This window comes from Anomalospiza imberbis, chromosome 5 (genome assembly GCF_031753505.1).
Source record: "Anomalospiza imberbis isolate Cuckoo-Finch-1a 21T00152 chromosome 5, ASM3175350v1, whole genome shotgun sequence".
NCBI classification, from domain to species: Eukaryota; Metazoa; Chordata; class Aves; order Passeriformes; family Viduidae; genus Anomalospiza; species Anomalospiza imberbis.
Window position 1 is genome coordinate 4,173,674 of NC_089685.1, and position 14,144 is coordinate 4,187,817.

General features: G+C 46.8%; 1 protein-coding gene across 1 annotated transcript in view; it reads left to right on the plus strand.

The window, feature by feature from the left end:
* The first annotated feature begins 1,881 nt into the window (after positions 1 to 1,881).
* The window catches only part of TAF3 (TATA-box binding protein associated factor 3), a 114,139-nt gene continuing 101,876 nt past the window's right edge, over positions 1,882 to 14,144 (plus strand). The window contains exons 1-2 of the mRNA XM_068189444.1: positions 1,882 to 2,142; positions 12,487 to 12,729. Coding sequence (XP_068045545.1) covers positions 1,977 to 2,142; positions 12,487 to 12,729 — 409 coding nt within the window. The 5' untranslated portion in view covers positions 1,882 to 1,976. The remainder of the gene's footprint in view (positions 2,143 to 12,486; positions 12,730 to 14,144) is intronic.

Genomic DNA, 14,144 nt, shown 5'->3' on the forward strand with positions numbered 1-14,144 from the left:
TCCTTTTGCTTGTCTGTGGAGCAAATGCTCTTGGGGTCCAAATATCTGGGTTGGGCTTGGGTGTGCTTTGAAACTTTATTTTTTAAAAGTCTGTGCTCTACACTTCTAATTTATTTGCCGTGTGAAACATGTAAGTGGATGTTTCTTTTGAAGAGTGGAAGAGATTTTCTGACTTCACCCTGTCTTTGAAAATGAAGTGATGTACTTTGAGAGGTACATTGTATTGTGGGCTGAAGGAGGAGACTGGAATAACCTCTGTATCACACAGCTAGAGTACTGATCTCTCTTATTTGAATTTTGTATTGCTGCTGTTTGCAGATGTTGAATTTTTTAAATTAACTGATGTGACTGGGTGAGTCACTACAGAGGTTATTTAGAATGCCCAGTTTATAGCATTGCCAGTGTGTGTATAGAACTGTAAATGTCAGAGGGCTGGGGCACCTCTGCTGTGGAGAGTTTGTTCTCAGACCCTGAGAGTTTTGTTCAGCCTGGAGAAGAGAAGGTCCCAGGGAGACCTTTCAGCATCTGAAGGGGCTCCAGGGGAGCTGGAAGGCGACTTTGGATAAGGACATGGAGCAGCAGGACAAGGGGCAGTGGCTTTAAACTGATGGAAGGCAGGGATAGATTGGATACTGGGAAGAAATTCTGTACTGTGAAGGGGTGAGATCCTGGCACAGGTTGCCCAGAGAAGCTCATACTCATCCCAGTATGGAGCCCTGAGGGGCACCACCCTCAGGACCTTGAGCTGTTAACCAAAGCAGGAGCTTCAGGACTATGTTCAGGGTCCAGGCCCTGCTCTTCAGGCTGCAGATGTGAGAGGTGTGTGACTGATACAACAGAGTACTCAGAAACCAAAGTGCTAATTTGTGAAATAATTAGGTTTTTATACTAGAGTAATAATATAATAGAGTTCTGTTATTTACAGTTCTGTCTTCCATGCTCTGATTAGTTTCATGCAGTTTCTGAGGTACAGTTTAGCTCTTGTGTATCTCCACAGCCACCACTGAGTAAGAGCTGTGCTGCTCCTCCCTGCACCTCCTACACCACTCAGTTACTGTAAATTTTGTTTCTGGATCCTTTTTGCCACTGGAGTTCCACCCTTTTCCTACTTGGTTTATTTTTTTTTTTTCCCAATTAAACAACTCACCCAGAAACTTTTTCCTCATTGCTGCCAATTTGGTGTTCCATCCAGCTGGAAAGGAAAATAAAAAGATGAAAATAATCTTCCTGGGCAGCCTGTTCCAGTGCTCTGCCACCCTGTGCGTAAGGAAGTTCTTCAACTTGATGAGGTGAAATTCCTTGTGATTTGGTTTTGTTTATAGCCATTGCTCCTTATCCTGTCACTGGACATCACTTAGAAGAGTCTGGCACCATCCTCTTGACAGCTGTCTCTGAGATACATGGAGATTTTTATATTTATTTAGAGATACTGAGATGATTTATAGAGATCACAGAATCAGAGGATGGTTTGGGTTACAGGGGACCTTAAAGATCACCTTGTTGCACTTACTACGATGGGCAGGACACTTTTCATTGTCCCAGGCTGCTCAGAGCCCCGTCCCACCTGACTTTGCACACCACCACGAGCGGGGCGTGCACGCTGGGCACCCTGTGTCAGCCTTTCATCGCTCCCACCGTGCAGAATTTCTTCCCCGTATCCCATCAAAAACTCCCCTCAGTTTGAAGGCGTTCCGCCTCGTCCTGTCACTACCTGTCCTTGTAAAGAGCCTTGTCGCACCCTTCGGGCGGTGGGGGCATTTAGCGGTGCCGACGCTGACACGTTTTCCTCCCGTCCCCGCCGCGGCCCGCGGCCCTCGGGCTCTGTGGGCGGCGTTCCCGCGCCCCGCCCCGCTCGATGCGCTCGGCGCTGGAGCGGCGCTGCCTGCCGGGGGCGGGGCGGCGCCAAGATGGCGGCGGCGATGGCGGCGGTGGCGGGCGGTGCGTGAGAGCTCCCGCGGCCCCCCGGCCCCGGCGGGATGTGCGAGACCTACTCCCGCTGGCTGCTGCGGGTGTCGGTGGCGCAGATCTGCCAGGCCCTCGGCTGGGACTCCGTGCAGGTCTCGGCCTGCGACCTGCTCACCGACGTGCTGCAGCGGTACCTGCAGGGGCTGGGCCGGGGCTGCCACCGCTACTGCGAGCTCTGTGAGTGCGGGCCGGGGCTGGGCCGGGGGGAATGCGGCTGGACACGGTGCTCGGAGGCCACTGTGAGTGGCCCTGCTTGAGCAGGGTCCGGGCTGAGTGAGCTCCGTGAGCCCTGCCAGTCCCGGCCATCCCGCCAAGGAAAGAGCGCTGGGCACTGCTGGGGCAGGGCAGGAGGGCACGGAGAGGTGGGATCTGGGCAGGGCAGGAGGGCACGGAGAGGTGGGATTTGGGCAGGGCAGGAGGGCACAGAGAGGTGGGATTTGGGCAGGGCAGGAGGGCACGGAGAGGTGGGATCTGGGCAGGGCAGGAGGGCACGGAGAGGTGGGATTTGGGCAGGGCAGGAGGGCACGGAGAGGTGGGATCTGGGCAGGGCAGGAGGGCACGGAGAGGTGGGATCTGGGCAGGGCAGGAGGGCACGGAGAGGTGGGATTTGGGTAGTGCTAGGGTCTGGGTGGCAGTGCAGGAGAGTATGGGGAGGTGTGATTTGGGGAGGGCAGGAGGACACGGGTGTGATTTGCGGAGGGGTCTGGGGACAGGGCAGGATGGCGCAGGGGGTGGGTTTGGGCAGGGTCTGGGGACAGGGCAGGAGGGCACAGGGGGTGGGTTTGGGCAGGGTCTGGGTGGGTTTGGGCAGGGTCTGGGGACAGGGCAGGATGGCGCAGGGGGTGGGTTTGGGCAGGGTCTGGGGACAGGGCAGGAGGGCACAGGGTGGTGGGTTTGGGCAGGGCAGGAGGGCACAGGGGGTGGGTTTGGGCAGGGCAGGAGGGCACAGGGGGTGGGTTTGGGCAGGGTCTGGGGAACAGGGCAGGAGGGCACAGGGGGTGGGTTTGGGCAGGGTCTGGGGAACAGGGCAGGAGGGCACAGGGGGTGGGTTTGGGCAGGGTCTGGGGATAAGGCAGGATGGCACAGGGGGTGGGTTTGGGCAGCACTGGGGGCCCTGGGTGTGTGGCAAGGCTGTGGGGCAGCATTGTGGAGGTGCGGGGAGGGCAGCTGGAAGCTGCTGCTTGTCAGGCAGTGCCAGGAGCTGGGGATGCTTGGCAGAGGAGGGTCATGGGCAGGGCAGGGTCATTTGGGCAGGGCAGAAGAGTGCGGGGAGGTGGGATTTGGGCAGTGCTGGGCTCTTGGGTCAGTGAGTGCGAGGTGTGGGTTTGGGAAGATCAGCCCATGGGCTGGGGGCTCTGGGGAAGGGGAGCTGGGTCCTGGGGCAGTGCACAGGACTGGGAGGATGGGGAGGGAAGCTGTGGGGCAGCGCTGGGGCAGGGGGGTTCTGGTGCCAGGGAGGACTGTGGGGCAGTGGGTCTGGGTATGGGTGAGGAGTTGGGACTGTGGGACTGGAGTTGAAGAAAAGGAGACTCTGTGGCAGTGGGTCTGGAATGTGGGGACATGGGGGTGCTGTCCCACTCTCTCTGGCTACAGCATCCAAGGTGCTGGGGAGGGGGAGAAGGGGCAGCCAGCCTCTTTTCCTGGTGGGATGTGTACATGGGAGGATTTGGTGCTGTGTTCTCATGGCTCATCTTTGGGTCATCTTTTGTGCCTGGGGCCAGTGCCGAGGGGACTGTAGGGGCCCACTGCAGGTGGAGATGTGTGTGGGGTTTCCTATTCCGGGCCAAGGGGAAGTGCTGAGGATGGAGGGTGCAAGGCTTGGACTCCTTCCTGCATGAGGAGGGAGCTGTGTGCCTGGAAGTCCTGTTGCTGGGGTGCTCTGGGAGTGTTTGTGTAGAGGGGGGAAGCAGTGGTACTGTGGGACTGGGAACATGTGTATGGGGAATGTGGGAAGGCAGGGATGCCCTCACGTGTTTTGGGGGAGGGGAGCTGTAGTGCACAGGGAGTGTGGCAGGGCTGCACATGGGAATTGTGGAGTGCAGAAGGGGTGGATTGGGGCTGGGGATAATTTAGTGCACATGGCATGAGGTATGAGTGTCCTCATGTGGAGGCAGAGGAAGAGATTTGGCTGGATGTGGGGGGACTGGATGTAGCCAATGCTGCCATTCAGGTTGTACAGAAGGAGCTGGAAGTGATGGTGGGGGAGCAGGGTGCCCAGGGCCTCACTGGATTTGAGGTGAGGTGGTGTTGGGGTGGAAGCATGGAAGGGGTGAGTTTACAGCAAGTGGGAGAAGAGAAAGAGGAGAGGCCTGGGAATCAGTGCCAAGGACTGCTGGCTGGGTCACACAGGAGTGTGGAATGTGGGTGTTGATGGGATTGGGAAGGGAGCACCACTGCTGGGTCTGGGTGTGTGGTAGAGGATGCAGTTGTGTGTCCCTTGGGATTGTGAGTGTCCCTGCAGAGCCTGCAGTGGAGCTGCTGAGGGGTTGGATGTCCTGCTGGTACCTGCAGGGCGTGGGGGGTTGGAGGGTGGGATGTCCAGTTGCTTGCTTGGTCAGTAATGCTGCCAGTGGGGCTGAGAGGGTGGTAGGCGTGTGCTGGATCTGGGAATGTCAGGAAAGGGTGCTGGTGGGTCAGGAAGGGGTGGGGAGGTGACAATCTGCAGGGAGAGGGAGGCTGTCAGGGTCACTGCCAGCTCTGAACACAGGAAATGTGGGGAATGAGGAGCAAGGCTCAGGCTGTGGGTGTGGTTAGAGGGTCATGGGTCTGTGTGTGGAGGCCTTTGCTGCCCTACATGTGGGGCAGGGAGGGTGTCATGTGGCAGAGATTTGTGTGCAGAGATGGGGCTGTCAGTGCTCCTGCTGCATCTGTGAGTAATAGGAAGGAAATGAAGGGGGATCTCCATAGTGGAGGGACTTTGGGGAGCAGGGGTACTCTGGAGAGGTGGATGTAGGCTGTATGCCTGGGAAAACAGGGCTGCTTGTGCCTCCTGTGCCGGGAGGGACATGTTCCCCCTTCCTCTGGCATGCTGGAGAGCTGTGGCATTGTAGGCAGCTGCTGCTCCATGTGTGATGGGGAAGTCCTGGAGGGCCCCTGGGGCAGGGGTCAGAGCAGTTGGGTCTGGCAGGGGTTGGAGCTGGGATGGATAATTGATTGCCTGAAGTCCAGGGTAGGGAGAAGGTGACTGATGGTGTATTTGAGGGCTACTGTAGCCACCACCAGTTCAGAGAATATGCTGGGACCTGCAGGAGGCTGCTGGAGAGGTAACAGGGGTGGGAGCCCTGAAATGCACCACTGGGAATGTTTGCCAGTACTTGTGTCCATGCTGTGGGAACTGTGCTAATGAGGTGTCAGCCACAGGTGAGAGGAACTTCAGAGGCATGTTGCTGTCAGCTGGTGCTGGATTGGATGCAGCATTAATATCCAAGGAACTGTGAGGGCTGGGTGTGTTGGGTTCCTCTGCAGGGGTGAATTTGGAGAGTGTGCAGAGCTGGGAAGCACGCTGTGAGTGGCTTGGTCAGGAGAGGAGCAACGACAACCTGGAAGTGCTGCTGCTGGAGGTTGTGCTCCTTCTCTGAAGAAGGAAAGAGAAGTTCTCATTGCTGCAGGGATCCCCCATGAAGTAAAGTGATGAGCTGAGTGTACCTGGTCCTGGCTCTGCTTCATCATTATGGAATAATTGAGATCAAGTCTGACAGTGCCAGTGTAACCAAGCTTAGGAACAGCTGCGTGCTGCAAAATGGATTTCTAAGGTTGAATAGGTTTACTTGTACAACTTTCCCCAAGTTTGAGAGCAAGTTAGTCTAGAAATGGGACTGTGCAATATTGACCCCTACATCCCAGCAGCACAAGTGCAGCTCTGAAGTTTGTATCCCTATCCACACAGAAATTATCTTTAAAGTGATTAAAGGAGACAGCAGAGAGGGTTTAGGAAGATGGAGTTATGAGGTGAAAAAGAAGCTCACCTATGTTTGGCCTGTGCTGTCCTTTCATAGGGTTGTTACAAATTCTGGGGAAGATGCTTGTGCTGCAGTGTTTCTAAGACTGGGAGGAAAAGACACAGAGATGATGCAAATAAATTTTTTTTTTTGTGCTGAGGATTGGAGTTTGTAGAGCTCAGCCATACCTCTCTTGCTTTGGGTTTGCTTACTGAAAGTGGCAAAAGGCATTTGTCCCCTCTATGAATGGGGAAGGAAGCACCACAAGCATCACAGTCTTTTTGTTCGGTTTTTATTGTTTTTTTTTTTTCTTTGAGGAGAAGGGGAATGTGCTGTGTTTGTGCCAGTGATGTGCTATTTTTTGTATAATGCTTCTTAAAATGATCCCTGTATTTCTTTCTTTATAAAGTTTTGTAAAAGGACATCTTAATACTGAGCTGACATCTCCCTGCAATTTCAGAATTGTTTCCTTCTGCTCCTGAAATAAGTTACTGTATAAACCCAGTTCTGGATGAATGAGCTTAATTCTGCCATGGTTTTGCATAAGTAGCATTAATTAAATTCCAATTGTAGCATCTTCATTGTCAGGGCGTTATCTCGGAGTCAGACCAGTGGGGTTTGAGTTAGCAGGGCTGTCAGCTGAGGGACATAATCTTTGTGTTCCAAACTGAATGGATTTACTCTGACGTAGTTGAGACGCCGTGCTATCGCTGTGAAAAGCCTGTCATCGCTGCTCACGTGTCCTCTCACTTGCAGAAGAAAATGATGGCTCTCCCAGCTGGGTTAGATCTTTGTTCCAGTTGTTACATCCCATTACGAGAGCTACATTCAAGATTTTCATTACTTTTCTGCTGTTGTTTCTTTGCATTTGCAGTAGCTGTAGTTGATGGGAGCTTCTGTGGCTGCAAAGAGAACGCAAAAGGATTTGCAAAGCGGGTTTGAGATGTGTTTGATGCCGTGAAATGCTTCTGAATGCTGTGTTGGGGGGTGGAGGAGAGGCTGAACTTACAGGGAGAAAATCAGGGTTTTCCTCTTAAAGTACACCATATTACGCTGCTCAAATTTGTGGAAAGCTTGTCAAAGGAACACCATTCAATGTGCTATGAGCTATTTTATCCTAAAATTTAAATTAAATATTTGAAAACCAGTGTTGGAGTATGTAATTAAGGTATCAGGCTACAAAACAAACTGATGTGGAGTGGTTTCTGAGAGCAGAGTTCTGCGTTGTTGTTGGTTTTAAGCAGAGGTGAAAAGGGAAAGGCTTCCTGGAAGATATTTGCCACTTTGTTTTACACTCCTGTTTCACGTGGTTTGATAGAGGGGTGGCAGAGCTGGTGCTTTGACTTATCTGCTCTGGATTGTATAGGTTGGGTTTTTTTATACTGATGAGCTGTCCAGGAGGACAGATGGGAATCTGCTTTGTTTGCCATGAATTTAGCCAATGTAGCTTGAGCAGTGGGTTATAGACATGCAGAATATGTCATGTTTTACCTCTTAACACATCCAGTGAGAGAGTTCAGTTTCCAGTCTGTTTATGTGAGTGGTGCAGTTCATGGGAGGGATGAGGAGGAGAGCTGTTCCTCACAGCTCCTAAAGTCTCTTTTTTGTGGTACATTGCTCTAAAAACCAGTCAGATAGAAGCTACTTAACTTCTGTCACTGAGGGTATCTGGGCATATTTCGACAGGGCAAATTCAGATTATGTGCTGCTACAACTAGAAGTGTAGCAAGCTGGATAATTAACTTTTTGAATTTAGAGGCGGATTTTCCTTTGCTTTCCTTCAATTTTCAGTGTTGAGCTTATATACTGTGATTTTTTTTCCTCCCGAAATTTGCTAACAGGAAATAAAGTTTAAAAGTTGGTATTTAGTTTCATATTGTTTGACTACTTTTTTGAAGATTATTTTTATGCAAATACAGAATTGTAGAATATCTCAAGTTGGAAGGGACCCACATGGATCGTTGAGTCCAAGTCCCTATTCCTTGCAGGACTACATACTAATTATATATACATATAAAAATATTAATAACTATATTGAAATTGGTATTATTAATGCAGCTGCATTTTTGTTGAAAGGCAGGTTCTCATCTGGGGAGCACAGTATTATAACCAGAAGGAAAAATTGCTGATATTGCAAAATGTTTTGCAAGGCAGAACTGGCTCCAAAATTGCTCCAAGGTCTGCACCGTCTCCTGTAAACTTCATTATGACAAAGGCAGCATGCAAACAGCAGACCAATATTTTTGTTGGTAATTACCACAGAGGAGAGAATTCACCTGGCATAAGCCAATTTTTTATTTCTTTATATAATGTCAAATTTACCTCGTATGTTTTCTTTGGTTTTGTTCTTTTTTTTAGTTACTTCATTCTTAACACTATACAGTAATAATCTCTATCAAAGGATTAGATTGTTGGTGATCAGTTTAAATGAGATGATTCTCTCTGTTGGTCCTTGAAGGATTTTGTAACAAGGATCTATCCTGGGCCTGTAACATTCATTATAAGTGTGCATTTTATGTCCTGATGACCTTAAGTATTGATGCTTTTATTGATGCTAATTAACTTCTTACTGGCTACTAATATAAAGAATGACAATGTGGGTTTTTTGCTTGATGTTTCTGAAGTTACTGGGAGAAGGAGCAGACTGAGCACCAATAGCATAAAGATGCTTTTGCCTGACTGGTAACTACATTTATTGGACCCTTTTCCCCCCACTTAAGTGCATTTAAGTAAGGCATCTAAACTTATTAAATAACCTATTGTGCATGCTTATGACTTTGCTGGATAGAAGCTGTGTTGTCTCCGTGAAACAGTTATCCAGAAGTAACTTTGTGTGACGTGCTGGAGCACAAGGAGACTGTGATAGAGCCTGTAATTAAAATACCAAGGAGCTATACCTAATAATTTGCTGGTTAAAATAAAATCTAAAAAAAACCTCTTTTACAGCAGCCATGAGGGAGAATGCTGAGCTATTTATAACACGTGTGCATGTTGCATGGGTGGTGACTCATTAATTTTTCTCAGAAATTATTACAGAACTGTAGTTGCTTCCTTTAAGAAACCTGGCATGAAACTAAAAGCTCTTCTGTTCTGTACTTACTTGCCTGTTAAATTTTCACTCATTCATACAAACTTTGGGCCAGGAAGGAGGAGATGGAGGGGGTGAGTTTGACAAAAGGAAATCAGCTATTCCTGAGACAGAATTTAAGGCAAGACAGTTCCCTAACTCCCACAGAGCCCCTCACAGTGCCTTTGGATGACATGAGCACTTGCTGGCTTGTTTGCTGGAGGAATTCTTGTGACTTTTGCAAAAATAACTCAGCTTTAGGAGCTTCTAAAAATTCCTTTTCCCCACAGCCCAAACCCTTGTTTGTAGGGGAGTTCAGTGCTCCATCCTTACTCTGTTTGATTAGGTTTTCCTTGTGGATGGGTTGGTGATGCTGAGCAGTGGGACTGAGGGCTGGATAACTTTCCACACAAATACTCTGCTCTGCCTGGATTCTCCTTGCCCATCACTTCTGTCCAGTACTTTTTAGGGATGCAATTCAATGTGCAGATTCCTCCTTACCTGGTGCTCATTCTCATGCCCAGGGAAGCTGAGAGTATTTTAGCTGCACGGGCATTCCCACAGGTTTCTGGTGAGCTGTTTTGAGACCAAATGGTCTTAATTTAGCTCTGCTGCTGGCACAGCTTTACCCCTTTTGGAGCACAGTTCCCATTCAGGGAGATAGTGAAGCTTAAAACCTTGTGAGAAAGGTATTTTCCTAGTTCACTGTTCATGGGGCATAAGGAGGAGAGTTGTAACTTGCTGGATAAACTATTTCCACCTCCTTCCCTCTCATTCCCTGAACAATGATAGTATTTAAAATGTTGTGGTATAAAGAACAGCAAGAGACTGGAAACCAAAGCTCTGAAGTGTCTGTATCTGGCACTGACTTGCCATGTGACATTAGATTAATTATTTCACTGGGAGGCTTCAACATCTGAATTTTTAAACTGAGGATAGCACAGATATGTGAAGAATATTGAGATAAGTTCAGTATGCACAGATTAAACTTCTTTTCTTGGCATCATTTGCTCACAGAAAAAAGACTACATGAAACACCAGGAGAGAGTGTGTTACATGTTTGTCAGCATTCACTTTCATGTGTCTGGCTTCTGCTATTTTACTGATTTTTTTAATTAAGCCAGAGAAGGAAGAGAAATGCTAAACTGTTGAAATAAAAATGTAAAGTCTTTATTTGATGAATAACCTGGAAATACATTTAATGTATTTTTATGCTGTGATAATTTCCAGTTGATAACTGGTTTGATTTTAAATACAGATATGAATACAGACCTGAAAGTTTTTTCAAACACTTTTATCACTGAGGACACTCTCTTGAAAAGAAGGGTTAATGGCTCTGTCCTTTCATCCCTCTGACAGTTGCAGGTTTAAACATTATTTTTAGCTTTCAATCAAACTTTAAACTTGGCATTGTCTCTTTGGAGGCAAATGTCAAAGCTCTGGGAAAATTGAATCTTCTTTGGGGTTGTTTTAGTTACCTGTTCAGCCCACTTTCTAATACACATAATTGTTTTATGATACAGTTGTTAAATATTTCCATGCTTCAGTTACACTTAGTAGCTGCTTCTCTGCCACGTGTTCTTAAAAAGCGCGTGTAGAAATAATTCCATTTTAGCATTTATCACTTGCTAATCATGTCAGCACACTTTCCTGGAGATTAAAAAGATCATGTGGAGATCTAGGAAAAGACTTTTGAAAAGTTTTCCCCAAGTTTTTCTTTTCAGCTGTCAAACTTGTACCTGTTAAATCTTGACAGCTTAGAAAATGCTTCAGTGAGCTCACAGGTACCTTCATAGCCTGCAGAGCAACTAAAAGCAGCAACACAAAATTTTAGTGGTGTCAATTACCTGAATTTAATTTTTTAAGCATAAAGCGCACTTTTTCCCCCCTAAGTATAAAGCTTTCATAACTACTTTGAAGTGGTGATATCCTCATGTAATTATGTGCATGCAAGCCTGGATTTTGCAAAGCAGACTGGTATTGCACTTATACAAACACAGGTATTACACAAACACAAACTGCGAGCTGCTTCTCACCCTGCAGAGTTCACATTCCAAATACAGGAGGGTAAAACTGGCAGTAACTTGGTCTGATCTCCCTTTTAGCTGTGGAAAGAATTAAAACACAAGCGAGTCTTGCCCAGAGTCACACAAGAGGCCAGTGTTGGAGAGCTGAGAATCAACCCCATAATCTGAGTATTATCCTTATCTTCACCACAAGACTTAAGAAGGGAAATTCTAGAACAAAATTCTCATTTTCTAAGCTTACCTGCAGGCGGGAGTTGGCTGGGGGTTGGAATTCATGCAGTGATGTGAGAACCAGCCCGCTCAGCTGCCGTGGCTTCAAGATAAACCAAGAAGAGATTAGGTTAAAGGACAAACAAAAGAGCATCCCCCCATTCTCTGGAGCCAGGCCTCCACAATAGTCATTGTGTTCCTTCAATAAGCACAGGCTGCTTTTCCATAATGACTTTTTAAAGTAAATCACAGCTTATCATCGTATAGGGATGTAATATCTTCATAAGCCAATTCTACAGAATTGTAATGATTTGTGTATCATTTTATTGAATTAAAAATCATGTTTGGAGTTTACAGCATTGGTTTTGGGATATTATTGTTATGAAAAGTCAGGAAGAGATTCGAAGTGTTGCCTTGGCTGCCAAAGCCAGGTGCCCAGTTCTCCCTCCGGAGGCCTTTCGAGGGATTTTCCTCTGTCAAGTCAGGGAAACTGAGGTACTTGGACTTCTGCAAGTGTAATTTAAAGCTTTGAGCCAAATTAATTGTATAGCACAAACTGCATCCTCTGTTGGACTATTTTCTTGGAAATACTATTAAATAAAGATCCCAACTGCCTGGCCAGTGATGTTTCACTGTGCTTTTTTGTGAAGAAAGTAATATTTTTGCTGTAGAATCAAACTTAAGTTGCCCCCCAGGAAATCAGCCCCTGAAGTATAGTATAAAATAGTCTCTCCTCATCAGACCACTACTTAATATTCCTCTCTTTTATCCAGGAGGTGTAGCTAACCAGTAGATGAAGTGGCTCATAGTTTATGAAGCCTGTAGATTTCATCTGGTGGAAAGATAGTTTGTGAAGGTTTTTTATATCAAGAGACTTTTTTTTCTTTTCTCTCTGTAAACAACAGTCAGTTCAAAAAAATGAAATTGTTCCTTTTCTAGGTTGAGAAATAATGTTTCATCTGTTCCAACTGATAAAGAGCACTTTCTGCATATGGGGTCGTGTGGTGTTAATTGACTGTTGCCAGGTAAAGCTGCCTGTTGCTCCCTCGTTTGGGCTTGATTTGCTTCCTGGAGTGCAGTTCTTCAGTGGTAGGATTTGAAACAAAGTGATGGCTCAAAACAAAACCCTTCTGAAAGTAAACCTGGTAGAACTGTGGGGCAGTAAATCCACCTCTCTTACTGGTGGTGAGCTGGGGGGCTGTAATCTCAAAGCATCTTCAGGCTTTTGACCTGGATTTCTGTGAAAATATTGTTCTTCTGTTGTTTTTTTTTGTTCCAGATGGCCGCACAGATCCAATTTTGGATGACGTAGGCGATGCCTTCAAGCTTATGGGGGTTAACCTGCACGAGCTGGAAGATTACATACACAATATTGAACCTGTCACTTTTGCACATCAAATCCCTTCGTTCCCTGTCAGCAAGAACAATGTCCTCCAGTTCCCCCAGCTGGGAAGTAAGGATGCAGAAGAGAGGAAGGAGTACATCCCTGATTACCTGCCACCTATTGTCTCCTCTCAAGAAGGTGCGAAATCAATCCTTTGCTTTCACTTTTGGTGTATTTGGGTATTTGTGGGCATCCCCCAGCAGCTCAAGCTCTGCTGCCCTGTGGCAATGGCTCGGGAAGGGACTGTGGGTCTTACCCAAGCAGGGTTGCAAAACAGGTAGCAGTGCTGTGGCAGGTTTGTTCTCCACTGTTTTTGCTTTCCTTCCAGATTAACTCGTGCCAAAAATTCACCATGTTACGCAATATTTCGGTAATGCATTCTAAATTTTAAGTTTTCAGATGACAATAGGAATAAGTGCTTAGCATTACCTTTTATGTGTTAGCCTACCCCTTATGCATCCTGCAAGAGCTTCTGTAATTTGGTAAAGGTAGAAGAAGGAAGACTGGTGAGACTGGCACAGCATTTCCTGCTCCTGATAGCTGTTTCTCCTTACTTGTGGCAAATTTCACCAAAAAACCTAGACCCAACCAAACAGAAAAACCTAATTTTCCAATTAAAATGAATTCTGCTTTAAGATATAGGAAGTAAGATTATTTTAGAGGCATTGTACTAGCTTTTAAGTCTCTTTGCTAACATTGATTAGGGTTTCATCATCACTGTTCCAGCTGCTCCTTCCCTTTCTTGTCCCACAGAGTCAAGGGTTGAGGAAACAGTGAAACCAGCTATACAAGTGCTATGAGATGCAAGTGACCTGAGAATTTTAACTGTGGCAGTGGAAAAAGCATACTTGTTTTCTCTATTTTTCAGCTATGTGAGACATGATTGCTTATAAGATAAACCTTTAAGAAACATGACCTAATCTGACTTGCCCTTTGAATAGCGAACAGCACACAGCTGTACTTTGTGTGGAAATAAATATATGTAAGGTTGTGGGTATAAAAATTCCAGACAGAAGAACTTAATTTTCCAAAAGAGTGTAATGAACAGGTGCAATCTGCACAAGATAACTTAATTTAGAATTTTGTGGGGACAGAAGGGTTATCATGCTCCTTTTTTAAGAAGTAAGGGCTCGAAGTCTGCGTGTTGAAATAGGTGTAAAAACTCTGCCTATGTGAGGATGAACATAAGCAACATCACCTTGTTGGGCAAAGAAATCCATTGCTGCTACAAGCATGGCATGGGGCAGTATTCCAGTGATTTAGCAAGCTGTAGGAAGTGTATGTCCAGGCTTTCCTACATCATGTTCAGCTAAAGGTGCAGTTGCTGTGTACTCCAGTTACAGCAAGTGAAATTGTGGTCAGGAACAGGTATCTGAGGAGCAGGTACTGGGTTTGGTGTGTTCTGAACACAAATATGCTCATTCCAGTAATAAGGTAAGGACTTACTCATCCTGGTGAGTATTTTTGAGGCTCTGTAGACTTTTAATTTTCTGTTTCCTTTAGTTGTGTTTTATAGATCAATAGCATTTCAGTGTTTCTTGCTTTAATACAAG